Genomic DNA, 19,451 nt, shown 5'->3' with positions numbered 1-19,451 from the left:
CCCGTCAGGTCTTTATTTAACCTCCGCTCTGCTGCCAGATATACGTTGCAGAAAATGATACCTCCAACCTGACAGCAGGCTTTTGTTCACCTAACATGTTAAGCTGTGGTAATGCCAGGGGTACACTGACAGAAACCTGACAACTTGGAGAGGAATAATCCCATCAAGGTTGTCTTCGCATGAGAAAAAAAGTTAAGTTAAGTAAATAAGAAAGGAAAGACATATGGGCAGTCTTAGGAAAATAAAGGGGGAGAGAACAGTAACACCAGCTGGAGCCAGACTGTGCTGGCAGCATGTCTGATGATACTGTATAATACAGTAAGTCATGTTCTCACATACAGCTGCTGTTTTCTCCTCAATCCCCATTTTTTTCCCCACTCACTGGCTTGGCACTCCCATCTCCTTTCCACTAATTTGCAAGTGTACCAGTGAGCGCATCAAGATCCGTGGACACGTATCCAAGATTATAATAGACAGTTAGCTCTGCTGCCGTGCACACACATCAGTCTCCTGTCTGTGTGACAGAAGAACTAGCCGCTCTATAGGCTGCTGTGTATGAAATGAAAAGAGTGTGACCTCTGACCTGTAGGAGCTTTAGCTCTTTTAATCCATTCCTCCATTAATCCACACTGTTTAGAAAGTCTATCTGCTCATGCGCTCGTCTCTAAATGCTGAGATTAGCCTCCGCAGACCTTTCACTCTGCTACCCTGGCACAGATGTAGCAGCACACACAGTAGCTAATGTTTTTTTTGTACAGTTCCTCTCACTGGTCATGTGATACGCTCTGCGATTTAATATCCTCACACGACCTTACAGTACTGTACCTCTGAGCCCGTGAAACACTGACTGACAGCTGGGAACTGACCGTGTTGTTCGGGAATCCAATCATCTACGTAATGCAGCCATCAGGGAGTGACATCCACAGCAACTGTTAGCTCTTTAATCACCCTTGGCTAAAGGCGAGAGACTGCAGCCAAGCCAATGTGTGAACCTTGGCTGTTTTCCGCCTGGAACAGAACGGGATCGGACAACACAACAACGGGTCTACTCTTAAAGGGGACAGGTTGTTCTGTGCTGCGTCGCCGCCGTCATTCTGTCTGTGTTCGTGAGCAGCCAGGCCGTGTTGGCAGACAGTTGGGAATAGAGAAGGGGATGAGGTGTGGGGAGGGAGGCTGGCATGGCCTGAGCAGACACTCAGCCAGGCCTTGTGGTGGTGGCAGAGGAGAAGGGGGCATGGCAGTCGAACGTGATGCCAAGCCAAGGTCAAACAGCTTGGCCTGGAGCTGAGCACTGGTGTGAGGCTGAGCTGAGCTCCATGCCCAGACCCTCTGGCACAACACAGACGCTTCATAACTTATCCATTCATGACTATGGCCGTGACAGAAAGTAAAAAACAGGAAACTCTTCAAGTGAATAAAACTTTAATTCATCTCACTTATGTTGAGTAATACTTTAATAGTTTAATAGTGACTCCTTGAATAAGTCTTTTTGTTGATGCTGATTTTCTCCTAATTCTGTTGACTTGTTTTGCGCAGAAAGATCCTGAGAAAGAAGGATGACTCGGTGAACACTCAGCACACCAACAGCCTCCCGAAGTACAAGAAGGTCAAAGAGACTTGCCAGCAGGCCGAATTCCAGACACCCTGTGAACAGCCTGGACAGGTAAAACAAACACACCCATGTGCACTCTGCAAACCTTTTGTGAGCAGAAATGAGTTCCCCTGATATCCACCAAGGATAATTTCTTTAGTTCTGCTCAAACATTAATGAGTACCACTCTTGCAGTGACCTCCATGCTGCCTCTTGAACTATTCCACAGAGCCACAAGTGAAATAGTCATTTACAGCACATCAGTTGGTTCATAACTGGACCCTTTTGTGCTGTTTTGTGGTGTACTGGTACTTCCTTTTCATCTGAGCCCATTAATTCCCTGGCAGACCGACAGCCAAGTGCTACAGTATGTGGCCTTGGAGCACACAGACCAGAACAATACAAATTGTTACAAGTTTCAGGTAGCGTTAAATGACGGGCCGAGCTTCTGAAGAGCTGACTAATGCAATCCAGATCCATTTTATGATCATATAAATGTGAGTATGTAGCAATCAGTTATTAAAGACAGCAACGGAGCAAATTTTACTTGATCTTAGCAGTGTGGGTTGTGAATGCTCGTGAGATCGTGTGTACCTGTATTAGATGTGTTGAAATGGAATCATAATTTGTAGCTGTGTAGCATGAAGGATAAGGTTTGGTCATAAATGGCTCGTCTGGCATGATTTAACATGACCTCCCAGTGAGCAGCATGAGAACCAGTGGAGTATTTCTTACTAAATTATAGGGGGAATGGGACTTAGACACAACAAGCAGACAAGTGCTTCATCTCTCGTCTTCATTTTGTTCTTGTTTCCTTTATTCCAACTAATCTTCTTCTGTTGTTTGCATGCACAATAGTAGTAGTGGTTAATTTCTTTTATGTTCATGTTATTAAACTAAGGAAGTATTCAACGGAAAGGTGCAGGCGGAATCTTTATGCCCACCCTTTTTACCATTTCACAGAACAAAGAAAACCAAAAGCCTCATACAAAATAATGATTACACCATTTTATACCACCTTATTTTATTATTTTATTATTTATTATTTTATTTTACCTTTATTTTTTTTTAGTAGCAAAGTATACTAACAACGATTCTACAGATTTACCCCTTTGCAACTCTTTTTTATATTTGTCCTTGTTTTCTCAAAACATACTGGCTCTCTTTAATCTCAAACAACGTCTGAATACAATTACGAAGTAAATTGTTTTCCTTTTTTGTGCTTTGCCATTTCCGATGCAGATTTAAGATCAACTAGATAACAAAATGTTAAAGCGCGTGAGTTGTTTGGTTGATAATGGATGAAGGGCGGATGAACTCACCTCCTCGGCTCGAAACCAAAGTATTGTACTGAATATTGAATTCTTCAATGATTAAACCTCAGCCATGAACCCACTTAAGGTTTGAATGAGCGAGTCTTTGTTTTTCAGAAGCCTTAAAAGTTACTGCCCTAAAATACCACCACACCATCTTTGTTCAGACCAGATTTTTCTGAAAGCACAGCCTCTGTTGTGTTTTTTGTCACGGAGCTGTTGCGGTCCTTAGGAATCGATCATGTGATAACTGTTTGGGTTTGTTGTGGGTACAGATTTACTCACCAGGGACACAGAAACCGCTGTTACTAAATGTTTTTGTGGGTGCGAATGACGTCCGGTGTTGTTACCACTCCTCCTCATCCTCCTTTCTCATCCATCTCGGCTGTCCTGCTGCTGCAGTGGTGCTGCTGTGCCTTTAAAGAAGTCACAGGAGGGAGGGCGAGAGCAAAGGATAAAAAGAGGCAGAGATCGTTTTCATCCCTAAGTGACATTACATCTCTCTCTCTCCCTCAAGTCTTGTCTAATGCTGATATAACAGCTCTGTTGGGCCCATAAGCTCTTCGTCACTATATGAGTCTTCCAGAAGAAACTTGATCTGACTTATGGCCCTTTTGTTTGGACGCTCGTTCCCACACTCACCACTGATCATCGGCGCTGCGCTCTGCAGATGTGTCTCTTCCATTTATACAAGACCTAACCAGTGGTGCTACTCACACAAATTAGCCCCAGCTTTCTTTTCCCAGTGGGGGTGCGTGGATATGTATTTACACAATTACACTGGTGACGCACTTGGCACAGACATACCCAGCGTGAGAGTGATAGGGGTTTCCGCTTTATTTTCTAGACACCAGACAGGCCCGCTTCATCTCATGTGGTCGTTTTGGTTTATCTTTCCTGCTGCTTTTGGATGCCATTCTTACCCACAGGCTGAGGTTTGCCCGATATATGTCACAAGCAAGTGTTTCTCAAGGAGTTTCTCAAACCACAGTAAAACAGAGGCTTTGTCTCAGATTAACTTTTTCATATTGTCAACATCTATAGCACTTTATGGCCATGCCAGAAAATCAGTTCGGTGCTAAAGTAACATGTGGAAATTTCTAAAAGAAATAGAGATCAAGGACACTTTGGTTTGTGATATTTTGTTGAAATCTAGACATGCAAATTAAGTTAAAAGAGTGAAAACTTTGAAAAGTACAGAAGGGAATATTAAGTTTTCTTTTTATTTCTGCTCTTTTTGACAGAAATGGCATTGTGTGGAGGAGATCACAGGCAAGTGGCGGATACAGAAGTGTAAAGGCGGTTCAAAAGAAGGCTCCAGGAAGAGGGCCCGCAGCCTGAAGCCCCGCAGCAGTTATGACAGAGAGAGGGGCTGTGACTGCGGGGACGCTGCCTTCAAACCCTCCAGAGCGGACCGCCGCTCCCACCGACAGCTTTCATCATCTCAGCGTGAGTTTGCTCAGACCTGTTGTTTCTTCATTTAATGTTGTCTGTGAGTATAAAGTAATTTTAAGTGATGGAGTATTGGATAAACGTGTGTAGGATTATTGTGGTTATTTCAGCTCAACAGGAGGTGTTCCGGCACAAGGCGGACTGCTTCAGTTAACATCCAGCTTTTTCTGAACTCCTCACATTTCATTGATGTCTGTCTCTCAATACCAGTTAGAGGAAAAGACGTCTGCAAAGGCTCAAGGCTTGATTTCCTGTAATGGATTATTTATGCTCTAAAGGGAGACAGATGCACAGAAAAAGCAAACATCCTGCAACAAGTCCTGCAATTTGTTCTGTGGATGTTGCCGTGTGTGTGTGTGTGGTGTGTGTGTGTGTGTGTGTGTGTGTGTGTGTGTGTGTGTGTGTGTGTGTGTGTGTGTGTGTGTGTGTGTGTGTGTGTGTGTGTGTGTGTGTGTGTGTGTGTGTGCGCGTGGTTTACATTGTCAATCTGAATGGTTTGATGCCCTCTAGTGTTGCCTAGAAACGGTGCAACTGAAGTATGTATTATACTTTTAGATGCACCCAGCCTTAAAATTATGTTGAGCTCTTATGGTTATTGTCAAAAAAAATATACTATATTAGTAAAATAGGAGCAGAAAAGCATTGCTTGACTCAAGGTTTTTGTTTCCCTCTTAGGTTATCGGCCACGTTTTGTTCACACCAGGCAGACCAGGTCTCTGTCTGTGGAGTTTGAGGGTCAGATCTATGATGTCGACCTTCAGGCAGACGATCAGTCAGCTGTCCGCCGCCGCGTCATCTCAAAGCGCCACTACAACCCAGAGGACCCAGAGTTTGATTTGGGCTCAGATGACGGTTCGGAGGAAATGCTGGCGGATGATACCAACGCTGTGGGATATCCGAACTCTGTGAAAGTTACCCACAAGTAAGAAGGCAGCTTCTCTTAAATTTAAACATGAATATATACTCTGTGTTTGTCAGAGTTCGGTGTATGATGGGTGTTTTTTGCACCGGTTTCAGGTGTTTCATCTTGATGAATGACAGTGTCCACTGTGAAAGAGAAATCTATCAGTCCTCCAGAGCCTGGAAAGACCATAAGAGCTATGTGGACCAGGAGGTAAGTGCACGACGCTCAGACTGTAAGCCTGGCACCCAAACACACATGCACACCTTTTCCAGGTTACTCATTTTCTCATTTAATTCTAGATTGAGGCACTTCAAGACAAAATCAAAAACCTCCGGGAAGTACGAGGCCATTTGAAGAGAACGCGACCAGATGAGTGCGATTGTGGAGAGAAGAGGTCAGTCATTTAAATCTCACCTCCAAAATACGTTTTTTTTTTTTTTTTAATCTATAACGTGTTGAAGGCCTGGAGTTCACGCCTCAAAAAGTGTTCTGTGTGGTCCTTAGTCTCTTTCTCTGTTTATAAAACCAGCTATTATAGCAAAGGGGACAGAAACAAGGCAGAGAGATTGAAGAACAGGAAAGATCAACTCCATCCGTTTAAGTGAGTTTCTCTTCCCCTTTAATTATGGCTTTGCCCCATTTAGTGTCACCCCTTTCCTTATTAATAAATACTGACCATGACTTATAACTCATGTAAGAAACTATTGTATCTTATGATGCTGTTTAACTGTACACATTGCTGAATATCTGCATGGCCACTGCATGTCAGGTCTAAACATACAGCTCACCTTCATTTAGATGACTTGTAGTTCCCACTTGACCATGTGTGTGTTTTGTGATGTCTTGTGTTATGTAGATGTATGGCTATGGACCTATTTTATGTGTGTGTGTGTGTGTGTGTGTGTGTGTGTGTGTGTGTGTGTGTGTGTGTGTGTGTGTGTGTGTGTGTGTGTGTGTGTGTGTGTGTGTGTGTGTGTGTGTGTGTCTGGAAGTGATTGAGTCCCACGGAAAGATAGAATGACTCAACAGTGAGGGGGAAATCAGTCAGTCCCTCAAACACAGTGATCAGCTTCCACCAGGAAACATTGGGAACAGATTGGGCCAATACAAAGCAGCTGCTTTTTATGTGCAGTGCCTGTTCTGTGTTCATGCAGGGAGGAAGAGGGGGACAGTGGCTAGAATGACATCCCAGAGAAAATTGGACATAGCGAGAGCTTTAACATGAAAGTAAACAGACTGTCATATCTTGGCATCGGCGGTGCCGTCTGGAAGTCCCCCTCCAGATCTTCTACCACTGAGGTTACTGGCATTAGAGAGGGTAGAGGCTGATGTAATCCTTGCATCCCACCGTTTTTGTAATTCTCTTGCGTTTCTGTCCCAACAGGGAGGCTGCGCAGGAAATAGATGTGAAGGCCCAGTTGTACAATGAGATCCGCAGAAGGAAGAAGGAAAGGAAGGAAAAGAAGCGGCAGAGGAAGGGAGACGACTGCAGTCTGCCTGGACTCACTTGCTTCACACATAATAATGACCACTGGCAGACCGCTCCCCTCTGGACATGTATGTATATTTACTTTACTGACAAGTTTTATTTGTCAGGCCTCTTCAGTAGGGCTGCAACCAGTGTTGTATAAAGTACCCAAAAGTCATACTTGAGTAAAAGTAAAGATATCGTGTTAAAATATTACTTTAGTAAAAGTGAAAGTCACCCATACGAATAGTACTTCAGTAAACGATATTAAATGCACTTAAGTATCAAAAGTACAAGTAAAAGTAAATGATACATATATTTATATGTATGTATAAGTTTTATACTATGGGTTGACCAATTATCAGATCTGATATTCAGCAATTTCATCGACTAATCATTGCAACTCTATCTTTTAGATATTTGTTAGTAGCTTCAGTACTAAAACAATTTCGATTACTGTGCAGTGGGTGGATTCTGTGCATGCACCAGCTCCAACAACAACACCTACTGGTGCCTGAGAACCATCAACGAGACTCACAACACGCTGTTCTGTGAGTTCTCCACCGGCTTCCTGGAGTTCTTCGACCTCAACAGTGACCCTTACCAGGTGGGTGAATGTCTGTCTACGGTCCTTAAAGCTGTTCTTCCTGTCTGTATCTCTTGAGACGTTTTAATTGGTCCCTGCATTATAAAACTAGTAGTTTTAGTTTAGTTTTTAGTGTCTAAGATAAATTTGATTCAACTGCAAATAATACTGCTCGAGGAATTCAAAAAAATTGTTAATATACTGAAGAGGAGTGGCTCTAAAATGGGTCCCTGGGGAACCCCATATTAATGGTTTAACTTTGAAATTTGTGAGCAATTACATATACATATCGCTCCCTCCCATACACAGAGCTTCTGCCCTGACAACAAAATGTATTTTGCCTAGATCAAAATAGTGTCAAATGCTTTTGATAAGTCGAGGAACATTCCAATGCTGCATTTGCTTTTACCGATAGCATCTTAGATTTTTTTTTTGATGAGCTCAAGACATTTTGTTGGACAAATGAGCAGACAAATGTGCAAATATAACATGGTGACTCAACAGTTCATGTATTTGTTTGTGTGGTTGTTAAATTTTTGTTCTACCTGTGCAGCTGACCAACGCGGTGTACTCGGTGGACCGGGACGTGCTGAACTCTCTCCATGCCCAGCTGATGGAGATGAGGAGCTGTCAAGGTTACAAGCAGTGTAACCCTCGACCAAAAGGACTGGACGCAGGTAAAAATGCTCATTTTCAGCCCATTTACTGTTCCTACTGATCATAAATGACCAAAAACATTTCACACTGGGTTTAGTGGTAGTTGAGATGCCAACGATGACTGAAACAGATTTTACACACAGAGGAAAGAGAGTGAAATGAACGGACGACGATTACATTTGAGTTAGTTTAAGTTAAAAGATGCTGAAATAGTGACCGTATGGTTAAATTATAGTCTCGTCTCTGTATTTTGAATCTGTTTCAGTCTCAGTGGTGTGTGTGTGTTTGCACATATCTGCATGCTGCATGTGTTTGGGGACGATCCAATCAGAGACGTTTGCTGAAATTTAAGGTGGAGGTCCAGGAATCATCACTCTTGAGTGTTTTGTGTGTCCCTTGTTGATTTATGTTCAGTGTTTCCTCCGTGATATATGACATATGCACACACACTCTGACCTCTCTTTCTCAGCCCAGGACCTCCTCACATACACTGATTTCTAGTGTGTTGTACGATATAAATAAGGCCCTGTTACAGTTGGACGTCCTGGCCATCATCCCCTCCGTGACTCACGAGTGCTAGAGAGATTATTTGGAGGATGCTGTCATCGCGGCAATTGAGGCTGTCATTTTATTTGAGCTCGTCATGCATCGCCGCTCTAATCAGCCACAATATGTTTTTTACTACCACCACACGGATGGAGCTGGTTAATAAGTAATGCAGCGATGACCGAAGCCCATAAGGGTTCGTGTGTGGCACAAACTGGCTGGCTTGTTTATGTCCTGAGGATAAAAACTTAATGTCTGTAATTACCAGCCTGGAGAGTGGAGAGCCGGGGCGGCCGAGCTGCTCTGAGAAAACTAATTGTGTTTCAGCGCTGGCATACTGGACTTGTCAAACCGGTGCCAACACATGTCACATAGCAGCCTAAAATCTCTTACTTGTACTGGCTGCCCTGCTCGAGTACAATGCCAGCGCCATGAACCAATGAAAATTGCTGTTGTGGTTAAATCAAGTGATGTTTTTGTTGGAGGAATAGATTATTAAAATCTAACTAGCCTGGTGAAATGGATCTAGCAGTTACTTGCATCAATTTACGGAGTGTGACTTTAGCCGCCATTATCACCTGACTGGATAACCTTGTGTGTTTTTGCTTTGAAGGGGAAACCCCGTTGAACTCCACATCTCACAAACCACTCAGTTCTGATCAATCTCTCCATCCAGCCCAATCATATGACCTTTCAAACTTCTTTCAAATCTCCTTTCTCCTCATTCTTATCATCCAATAATTGCATTTCTCCCTAGGGAGTAGCAGCTGTGCATGAAGAAAATCTTCAGTGTGAATGATCTATTTTATCTCCCTCCCCATATCTCCTTGAAATCAAGGCATTAACAATCGATTGCTTTTATTTTTCCGATCAGGAGGTAAAGATGGAGGAAGCTATGAGCCACACAGGTATCCACCCATTTTTGTTTCTCTTCAGTGGCTTTTTTTCTTTAACACCTGCATGGGCCGAATTTGCCTCATTCCCACTAATACATCCATCCATGGAGTGCTGGCGCTTAATCTGTGGCTGCATGCTGGGATCACGCTAACAAATCATAACAGATGTGTTTTTTTCTCATTAAAGCAGCTTCATTTGTTGTCACCTCTGTGCACACGTCTCTTCACTTTTACCTGCTGTGTCATGTCAGTCTGCAGCGGTTTAAACATGTCATATTTTCTCATGATTTCACACCTTTTGCTTGAGAGTCCAGTTGTTACAATATAGACTCAAAGTTGATTGATAGAGATAGCATGGCTGCATAAGAAGTCATGTAGGGAGGGCTGGATATGTGCTTCTACTCGAGACCCCTCCCAAGCATCAAGTGCACGTGGATGACAATGCATGATACTGTATCATCCCCCCTCATGCATCACATTCTACATGAAATTCTTAAAGGATGAGTTCAACATTTTGGGAAATAACAGTTTTTGTTTACCTGCTGAGAGTCAGATGAGAAGATGGATACCACTCTCATGTGTGTATGCTAGCTGGTCAGCTTAGCCTAGCTCTGTTTAATGGTGAACCTCGAAAAAGATAATTATTCAACAAATTATATCTTGTTTTTCATAGTCCGCACAAAAAAATAGTGTATAAACGACAATTTGGCAGTCATGCTAAGCTAGGCTAACTGTCTCCTGGCTGTAGCTTCATTTTTACAGTACAGACATGAGAGTAGTATTGATTCTGTCATCTCTCTCGAGGGAAGAAAGCCAATGACCATATTTCCCAAAATCTCAAACTGTTCCTTTAAAGGTGCACTATGTAGTTTTGGGGAAGGAAATTTTAATCGGAAGAGAAAAATCTTCACTGACTGATCGTTTTTTTTTATGTCTAAACAAACTAAATAAACAAACTCTTTGTTTTCATGACTGAATAAACAAACTGACCTTAAAGGACAACACAATTTTATACTGTTTTACTTTGTTTATATGTGGCGGACCCTGCCACCTTTCTAGCTTCAAACAGTGTTCTGGGGACCTTATTTTCCTCTGAGAACAGCTTGTTTATTCAGTTACGAAAAAATTAATATTTCTGAGTTTGTATTATTACCTCATTAATGTTGTGAATATTAAAACTCTGAGTTTGAATTTCTTCTCCAAAACTACACAGTGCCCCTTTTAATATCACCCTCCATGCCATGTCAGCCATATAAACAAATAATCCATCGTCATCACATTAGTGCAACATGACGTCCAGATACCTCTCATGTAACTTCCTCATGGCCATTAGCTTGTGTTAGAGTGGACACTTGAGTTGCCGCGACCTCTCTGTGCCCCCACTGACCTTTGCCCTTTTGACCTGTGTTTTTGGCACCTGCTTACCAGGCAACAGCAGCATCGAAAGTGGTCAAAGAGGAGACCGAGCCTCTCCTTCCTGTGAGTCCCTATAAGTCAAAACCATCTCCATTCTTTAGCTGCAGTAGTCACAACACAGCTGATCTCACAAAGGAAAGCCAGCCTTAAAGCAGCACAGCACTGATGCTTCTTTTCCCTCAGTTTTTACTTGCAGACATCAAACTGAGCCCGACTCTGATTTAGCTTTTTTGCTGCGATTTCCTTTTATTTGCCTCTTTTTCTGTTTTTGAGTTCCTTTACACATCATTCAGCAGCAAGCTCATTTTCTTATTTTTCTCCCTGAGCATCTTCTTGTTTTGTTTCCTCTGCCGTTAAGTTCTTTTATTCCAGGTTGCCTGATTTTGCATTTCAACCCAGTCCAGGCCAATCATAAACTGTACCGTCACTTTTTTCTTTGTGCAGCTCATTATGTTAGTCTATAATGACAGATTATTCAATATTTTTCTTTTCAGTCTGTCTTTCGAATGTGAATTTCTAAGGCAGCATGTGTTTGCACTACTCATGGCCTGAGCTTAGTGTGGGTGCTGTGTTTATCTAGTTTATCTAATGCTGCTTTAAAGTCTGTATGCGAGTTTGTTTGTGTGCGCGTGTTGCTTGGGGCCTCAAACCCCATGGAGCTGGCTGCTGTAGTGAGAGCCGGAGGCTGGGCATGACTGCATGGTGTCTGAGTAAACTTGAAAAGAGTTCCCTGTTTTCTCTCCTCCAGATCCTCACAGGCTTATGTCTCTTTGTCTTTGGCAGCACACAGCCCATGTGGGACGGACGACAGGGTTAAACTACCCAACTTGACAGACGAGGAGGTGAACTGGCAGGGACTGGAGGATCTGTATAGCATAAACGAAAGCCTTTATGAATGTAGGCCTGACTACAGCCCCAGCCCAGACAACTGGGTTAACTTCCAGACGGATGTAGATAATATATTTGCACTGCGACACGTTTTAAACAAATTCAACCGAACCCACGAGCTTGACGATTCCACCCTGCCAGAGCTAGGCTCTGGGGCCGGGGGTGGAGGCCTTGAAGAGGGCAGTGGAGAAGAGTTAGCCTCGGCCGGCGATGTCTGGCCAGGCCTCACCACCCCCGCCCCCAGCAAAACGCCACCAGCACCACCCACACCCAGGCCCACACTGGAAAGGAAACTGGAATCTGTTGTCAACGACCTTCCTGAGAGGCTCATAGACAGACCGGTGACGGTACCATCATCATCAGGTCCAAAAGGAGACGGGGTTATCCTCCACAGCGACACGTGGGCGCAGCTGGAGGAGATAGAGGGAGATATGTTCAGCGGAAACGGACTGACGGAGCTGGAGACACGACATGACAACCTGCTGCGTGCTCACAACAGCCTGCACGGAGAGGAGACTGGCCCTCAGGGCCACGGCCTGGGCCTAGACCTCGAAGAAGAGGAGGACATATTCCAGGCCCAAGGCTACCTCCCTTTCTCCACGCGGACACTGAGGCCCAAGGTGCAGGCCAGCACCACCGGGAGCCCCCCCACCACACAGACTAGCACCCCACAGAGTGTCGGGTTGGTACTACAGGCGCTGCCTCAGTCGGCTCTGCCCCTCACCTTGGACTACGAGGGCAGCGGCTCTCTGCCTCAACCCTCTAATCAGACCGTCTGAGGCGGACGCAGGCGCTAGCCAGCCAGCTTAGCCAATGAGCTGCTGGTCGCCGTAGAGACACAGAGACACAGTGATTGGGAGATGAGCTCGCCGAGAAGAGCGGCGAGTGATGCCACCTCAGTCAGTCAGAGTTGTATAATGAGTATTAAAGTTATTGTTTATTTTTTTACAGGTGCCTACATTTATTAGTAAACAGTGTTATTTTTTTTTTTCAAATATATATTTAGAAAAGAAAAAAAGCCTTAATGCAGCTAAACTTAAGTGTTGGGATTAAAAATGATGAATTCCTTCTGGATAACACCATTGATGTTTTTAATATATGTTTTTATGAAAAACAAGTTTGAGTGGTGAAACCATTTCAACATGTGAACGAGTAGTTAGCATGAGTCAGCTTTAGGTACGCTCCAGAATCCACTCCCCGTATACATAAAGGCAACATTTGACCCCAAATGCACTTTTCAACATTTCCACATTCTGACCTTCATCCTCCAGTTTGTGTCAATAGTGAAATATTTTTTATTTCTGACTACTTTTTGGAACTAGGACGATAACTGGATCACTTCTGAAAAACATCTGGTTCACAAATAGTTTTTAAATTTGCTGTTTGGGAATATTTTACCTCTGTGCTATAACATCATTAATAGTATGAGTTTAGACAATCATGGGACAGTTTAACAGTTAATTTACTGACCTCATCTGAATTTTCCAGCTGCAGCAAACACATCTGACACTCTGAGCTTGTCTTGTGCTGATGACTTGCATCGCAACACCACATTTGTCGCCATTCACAGCAGTTTATTTTTAGTATCTAATCACAAGCAAATGCATTCACAATCACCAGGGGTGAAAGTGTTCATTGTGTGACTTGTTTTCTGGGAAATGTCACCAATTAATCACGCGGTGTAGTGCTTTGATAATCCTGAGTATTTTGTTGCACATGGCCAATTCATTTGGAATGTATCTGTATAGTCCCTTTAAACTGGTTATAGGATGACACACTCTGTCACAGCAAGTATTTCAGGGCAAAATGTTTTCATGTTTCTGCCTGTGTTCATCTCTGCTGCTGCTTGTAGTGTCGGTGCTTCCAGGGGGCGGCTGAGACGTCAGAAAACTGGTTCTGCAAAAAACCTGATGCTGTCCTCTCTTTCGACAGTGTGTGTGTACAATTGTTAGAACAAGTCTGGTTTCAGGAAAGCCATGAAGCTGTTAAGAAATAAACCCTCTGAATTGAACCGTCGTCAGGCTCAAGTGTTGTCCCACCACCACACGTGTCTGTGAACTTTGTAATAATTCAGTCAAGCCAAGTGGATTTTTCTGCTTTTTTAATGACAAATATCAAGTATTCAAGGCATTTGTAAACCAAGTGTTCACAAACAATTGGACTTCTGCTCCTGAGGAACAAAAGCGATAAGAGCTCGGCTTTCAGAATACAACTGTCCAGGAAATCATCTTTCAGTTCAAATACTGATGAAAGGAACACGTTAAAGCAAATCTACTGTCGACCTGAAGTCGTCTGTCAGCCGTCGGACTGCAGAAGAGCGGAAAAAAGGCAGACACCCCTGCGTTAACTGTCTAACGATCGGTGTGGCATTACTGGGTGATTCTCTACCCTTCCCTGCAGACGGTGCTCTGATTGGTTCACTTATTTTTAGTCAATCATGTTCATTTGGTACTTTATCAGAATAGAATTTCACAATAAATATTTAATTTTAAGATGAAGCGCACTAGAGGAAGGCTAGAGAATCATTACAGATGGAGAGAAGGGCAATCTGGCTACTTCAGCGTTTATATGAACTCATTGTGTCGTCCTTTACAGGGAAGAAAAAAACAAAGAACATCGTAATAACCCGACTCCCTCCCCACATGACAATATAAACTCAACCCTTCCCATGTGAATAATACTGTTCAGGCACCGCGAGACACATCCAGCGCTTTTTTTTTTGTTCTTTTTAACTACTGTGTCATGGGTTAGTTCATAAATATGCTCCTAACTATGTGTGAGCTCTATAATACGCTTCATTTGCTTCGACGATATTTACACGATGATCACTTTGAATGAATATGTCATTTGAGGTACTAAGTCACGTAATACTAAAATTAGTCACTGCCGTTACCACTCGATCAACTTCACCTGGTAGAATACAATGAATCTTGGCCAAAAACGTTAACTTTTAAAATGGTTTCACTGCAGCAGATTCTCCATTTCCCCCCAAAAAACTTTTATTAAAAGTCGAACAAATCAAAATATAAAATACAATTACTTTATTAGACTTACTGTATATACCTCCTCAAAGAGAAAAATACTTTTAAAATGTGGTTTTCAAAACATGTGCCACAGATTAGAATAATATTCACCTAATACAGCTAATATCGAACAAAGCTTTGTTTTTAAACAGAGAGGCCTCATTAGCACCTCTTCCATTTCTCTGCAACCACTGTCTCCTATTTAAAAGAAGGTAAATCCATAAGATAGAGATGCAATGTGTAAGAATTGGCCAACAAAACAAACAGGAGCAGCTAACTGTAGCTGCCATTAGCTAGTTAGCTCAGTTAGCCGTGCAGCTAGTGGTCCAGACTGAGCGCTCAGAGCACCAGGGGCTTTAGCATGCCAACATCAGTAGATATCTCAGGAACACAGTACACAGACATTATGTCAAACGTGTTATTTCTTCACATTCTGTTGATAATAATTGCTAATTTTTTCCTACTAAAATTCTTACATATTGCAACTTTAAAGGGAGAGTTCACCCCAACAATCTAGCTTTCACCTGTAATGCTATTTTTGCATCAAGATTGTTTTGAATTTTGGAGCTATCAACTGTAGAGATCAAAAAAGTGGTACTAGATTGTGAGAAGTTTCATGTAGGAACCATTTTCTTTCTACCGAACTACAGTACACTAAACAAATGTATCTCCGATGCCATTAATGTGAGCTCGACCTTCTTGTCCATGAGTAGATGCACACTTGTAGTTTGGTGGAAAGAAAATAGTTCCTGCATGAAACTGCTCACAACAGGCTCTGTGGATTATCTTGAGTAACAGATTATTTCTGGAAAGAGACATTGCTGTTGAGTTTTTCAAATGTAATTTTTTGGCACCACAAGCTGAGTCCCAACTAGTTCTCTCATGAACGAGAGACGGTAAGATTTCTCCAAATCTCTGCAGCTCATTTCAAAATAATCTAGATAACGACGGGTAAGAGGAAAAATACGTATTTTTGATTTTAGGGTGAACTGTTCCTTTAAGAAAATAACACGAGCCCAAGATAAAAGAACAATACTCTTCAAAAAGTTAAGGCTCATGCAAACAGATTACATTTGTTTGAAGTTCACTATCAGACCGATTTAGAAAACTGACCTCCGTCACATGACGGTGCCAAAGACAGCAGGTCATGTTTCGCTCTTCTATCTTTGGGAAACTGGAGAGCTAACTTCAGTGCAGTGACTCAGTTTATTAATTAACCTTTTAAACCAAGAACGTCATAGTAGAATACAGTAGGTCTGACAAACATTCACTGGCCTTCACACAATCGTCTCTCTGTCCACTAGAGGGCCCCACACACCCAGGAACTGAACACTCGCCGTCAGATGACTCTAGCTGATAAAAGGAGGTTCACAGATTTACATGCTTGCCGCACTACTTTTTTTTTTTTCTTTTTTAAAGCCTAGACTACTCGATAACTACTATGTACATCTGATGACCATTAGAATGGAGAAGCCATTGCAATGCAAAGCCAAAATGATGCATCTTTTCATTTGTGGTTGGTTTTTAAGACAGATTAGATACAGATCATTTTACTTGGAGGATATTTTGTTAAAAAAAATGGGTCAAATTTCTGCCACATTTTCTTGAATCTCCATCATATTTCCAGTTTCCAGTACAATCACATCTTTTGGACACACAGTAGCTTCAGCACATGGTCAGAGATGAGATACCTTTCTTATTTCTTTCTCCTGTTTGGCTCATTGTTACACACTGTGATAATAAAGTAGTGTGACGTGCTATGGATTTCTTGCTCGCAAACAAGACTCGACTTCTCACAGAAGTCGTTAGAACGCTGTACCATTGGTGCTCGTCAGCTTTAAGCTACATGGTTACCTTGCCAAGGTGAGAAACTTTGTCCACTCGAGCTCGGTGGCGACAAACACAAAAGCTGAGGGCAACAAAGAGTTTTGTCGCTCGACTGAGAGACAGTGACTGGCTTTTTCGGTGGCTAGCGTTTACCCTGGTAGCTAGCTTTTGTATACTGGACTGGCCGAGACAGCCTGAGAGGCACTGTTACAAAAAAGGAAGGAAATAAAAAGGTGAGAGGATTAAAAAAAAAAAATCCCACTTTTGTCAATTGTGAAGATGAAACAAGACCAGACGAGAAGAACAGGGTGGAATGGCTCAAATACGAGAGACCGCTGATATGTTCACAGCTCGGACCGTGAGGAGAAATGGGATTATGAATGAGCCGACAACAACGTGGTGGTAACTGAGCAGAGAAGAAGAAAGAGGTACGGGTGTAGAATACAGAGGGAGCTGTACAGTACTGAGAAGGGAGGAGCTGTACATTGGATCTTGCATAGTACAGGTTTGTGCTTTAGATGCTGTTGATGATGACTCATCTGTCTGTACGGAGATTTTAATGCCCTGCCCTTTAACAGTAGCACCATGTGATGTCTTATATCGTCCCAACCTTGACATGGAGGTCTGACCTTCTGCGTGGATGCTGTGTGTGGCTGCAGCTGATTATACGCTCTGAATAAAAGAACATCTGTCAGTCTCCTGTCGTTGGAGACAACAATGAGCAGCCCTTTAGGTATGGTGGGCGCACCTGTGTCACAGTCCTGCAGCAGCTGTGGAGCCCCGCCTGGTGTCCTGTTGGTGTAAAGCAGACACACAAACAGGAAGGCACATGTCACGATGAAGCCTCAAGGCTCGGAGCGCTCTCAGACATGGGCGGAGCCTCTGTGGTGATGCGGCAACAAGATGGGCGGGGTTATTGCTTTGAGGGCGTTGCCGGGGCAGCTGAGGCTGCTGTGGCCGCGGTTGAGCAGCAGGGCGGCGGGCGGGTCGGGCCGCGGCGGGATGAACACGGGGCAGGAGCGGGTGCGCGCGTGGCTTTTCTGGCCGCCGGCGTGGCAGATGAGCTCGCTGACGGTGCCCAGCGGAGGCAGGTGCTGGCGCCAGCGCTCGTCTCGCTCCTCCTTGTGCTTGATCGAGTACCAGGTGAGGAAGATGAAGATGAAGCCGACGAACTTGAGGCTGGCGGCCAGGCCGAAGTAGACAAAGCGGAACGAGGTGACGTCGTACTCCCAGCAGGAGCCGTGCACGCCGCAGTCCTGCTGCCACAGCATGCAGGTGGTGTCGATCACAGCACCGAAGTAGATGGGCGTGGGGATGTAGGCTGAGGGAGGAGAGAGATGGTGTGATCAATAACCTTAATGAGCTCCGAGTGTCCCAATCCCAAACTAAACACTAATTCAAGCTAATTTAGAGTATAAAGTGTGTTCACACTAAACTTTCAATCTTAAATACTAACTTTAGTTTAATATTTGAAAATGTTAAAGTTCTCTTCCTGCATTTGTCTCACGTCCTGCTACTACGACACAGTAAAGTACATTAATTTCATGTGTACTTGCTGCAAAAACACTTAACTATGACAACTTACATATACGGTACACAATAATATGTCATGGATACAGCAATAGAATTTAAAATGACTGTATTGCAGCACCCTCATTACACCACTTGGTGGCACCATTTCATTCAGATCAGCGGCAGCTCTCATACCCTCATGTAAGTCAACGTGGACAAAATATTAGAAACACCTTTCAGAATAATTAATCCTACTCGACACCATCATTAACTGCGGCTTCAAAAATTAAATGAATTTAGTGCTGAATCAGCGTCTCGCTGGGCACAAAAACGCAGCATGAGCGACTTTATAAATGTAAAATGTGTTGCACAGCTGCTGAGTAGGATTGCATCAGGTTGTAGAATTAACCGATAACCACACAAATACAGACGCCGCCTACACACATGTTTAAGAGACGTGATGTGACAGCTTTATTTTCACACAGCCATACCAAGCAGACCAGAGGCATGTTAGGGCAGTGCTAACTAACCCTCAGGGCTTTTCTACACTTATCTAGAGGAGTTCACAGAGGTCCACGACAGTGCTGCAGCCCTGCTCTCTTTAAAATTGTAGGCTGGGGAAAACAGAGCGTTAGAAAAACGGATTACAGAGCAGCTGGAAAAGCCTCGACAATAAAAATTAGATGAGAGACGTGACTGGCTGCGCGTTTTTGTGCCAAATCCTGAAGATCTTTTAACCTTTAATGTCCAAAATAGATAGAGTAGAAAAGGGATTATAGTGTTTAACCCAAATCACAAGGCCACAAAACATACAGTGGGGGGCTCTAATGTGTTTAACATTCATTGTCGTGCAAATATTCAAGAACTTACCAAGAGTTCTGAGCAAGACGAACTGCATCCCAAGAGCAAAAGGCCTCTCCTGTTCATCAACAGACCTGAGGGAAGGGAAACAGCCACGTCAGCGATTCTGCATGCACATGAATGGATGTAGGAAATAAGAATCGATCCCTTACCTGAGTGTGACGATGATGGCGGAGGGCTGGGCACAGGCGGTGATGAGCGTGACGATGAAGAGGAAGATGAGGAAAGGGATGAGGGTGTTGCAGGTGCGGTCGCACTTCCCCGACACAGCGTAGCCGTTCTCGTTCAGGTAGGTTTTAACGATGACCAGCTGGAGCTGGTTGACCTGGCCGCCGGAGGACGGAGTGATGACCTGCCTGCTCTGCACGCAGCCGCAGTCGGTGTAGTTCCTAATCTGTAGTCAGGAACAAGAGGGGTAAATCATACCACCCACTGACTCAAATCTGAAGCTAATTCCATTGAAAGACTCACAATATTGTGGCTACATTGAAAAAAAAAATGTAAATTAGAC

General features: G+C 43.5%; 2 protein-coding genes across 8 annotated transcripts in view; one reads left to right on the top strand and one right to left on the bottom strand.

The window, feature by feature from the left end:
* The window catches only part of sulf1 (sulfatase 1), a 91,463-nt gene extending 77,735 nt beyond the window's left edge, over window positions 1-13,728 (top strand). For 4 of the 6 annotated variants that reach the window (XM_073487794.1, XM_073487797.1, XM_073487796.1 and 1 more), the window contains 10 exons: window positions 1,537-1,663; window positions 4,149-4,353; window positions 5,032-5,278; window positions 5,374-5,470; window positions 5,560-5,654; window positions 5,790-5,861; window positions 6,645-6,817; window positions 7,193-7,335; window positions 7,868-7,991; window positions 11,613-13,728. In XM_073487794.1, coding sequence (XP_073343895.1) covers window positions 1,537-1,663; window positions 4,149-4,353; window positions 5,032-5,278; window positions 5,374-5,470; window positions 5,560-5,654; window positions 5,790-5,861; window positions 6,645-6,817; window positions 7,193-7,335; window positions 7,868-7,991; window positions 11,613-12,496 — 2,167 coding nt within the window. In that variant the 3' untranslated portion in view covers window positions 12,497-13,728. Of the gene's footprint in view, window positions 1-1,536; window positions 1,664-4,148; window positions 4,354-5,031; window positions 5,279-5,373; window positions 5,471-5,559; window positions 5,655-5,789; window positions 5,862-6,644; window positions 6,818-7,192; window positions 7,336-7,867; window positions 7,992-9,391; window positions 9,426-11,612 lie in introns of all 6 variants that reach the window. The other 2 variants (XM_073487800.1, XM_073487798.1) reach the window with 2 other exon arrangements.
* A 75-nt stretch (window positions 13,729-13,803) lies between these two features.
* slco5a1 (solute carrier organic anion transporter family member 5A1) overlaps window positions 13,804-19,451 on the bottom strand; it is a 42,397-nt gene continuing 36,749 nt past the window's right edge. For both annotated transcript variants that reach the window (XM_073488804.1, XM_073488803.1), the window contains 3 exons: window positions 19,093-19,334; window positions 18,950-19,014; window positions 13,804-17,888 (listed from right to left, as the gene is read on the bottom strand). In XM_073488804.1, coding sequence (XP_073344905.1) covers window positions 17,431-17,888; window positions 18,950-19,014; window positions 19,093-19,334 — 765 coding nt within the window. In that variant the 3' untranslated portion in view covers window positions 13,804-17,430. The remainder of the gene's footprint in view (window positions 17,889-18,949; window positions 19,015-19,092; window positions 19,335-19,451) is intronic.

This window comes from Pagrus major, chromosome 19, assembly GCF_040436345.1.
Source record: "Pagrus major chromosome 19, Pma_NU_1.0".
Lineage (NCBI taxonomy): Eukaryota > Metazoa > Chordata > Actinopteri > Spariformes > Sparidae > Pagrus > Pagrus major.
The sequence above is the reverse complement of the archived record's forward strand: the minus strand, read 5'-3'. Positions and strand labels throughout refer to the sequence as shown.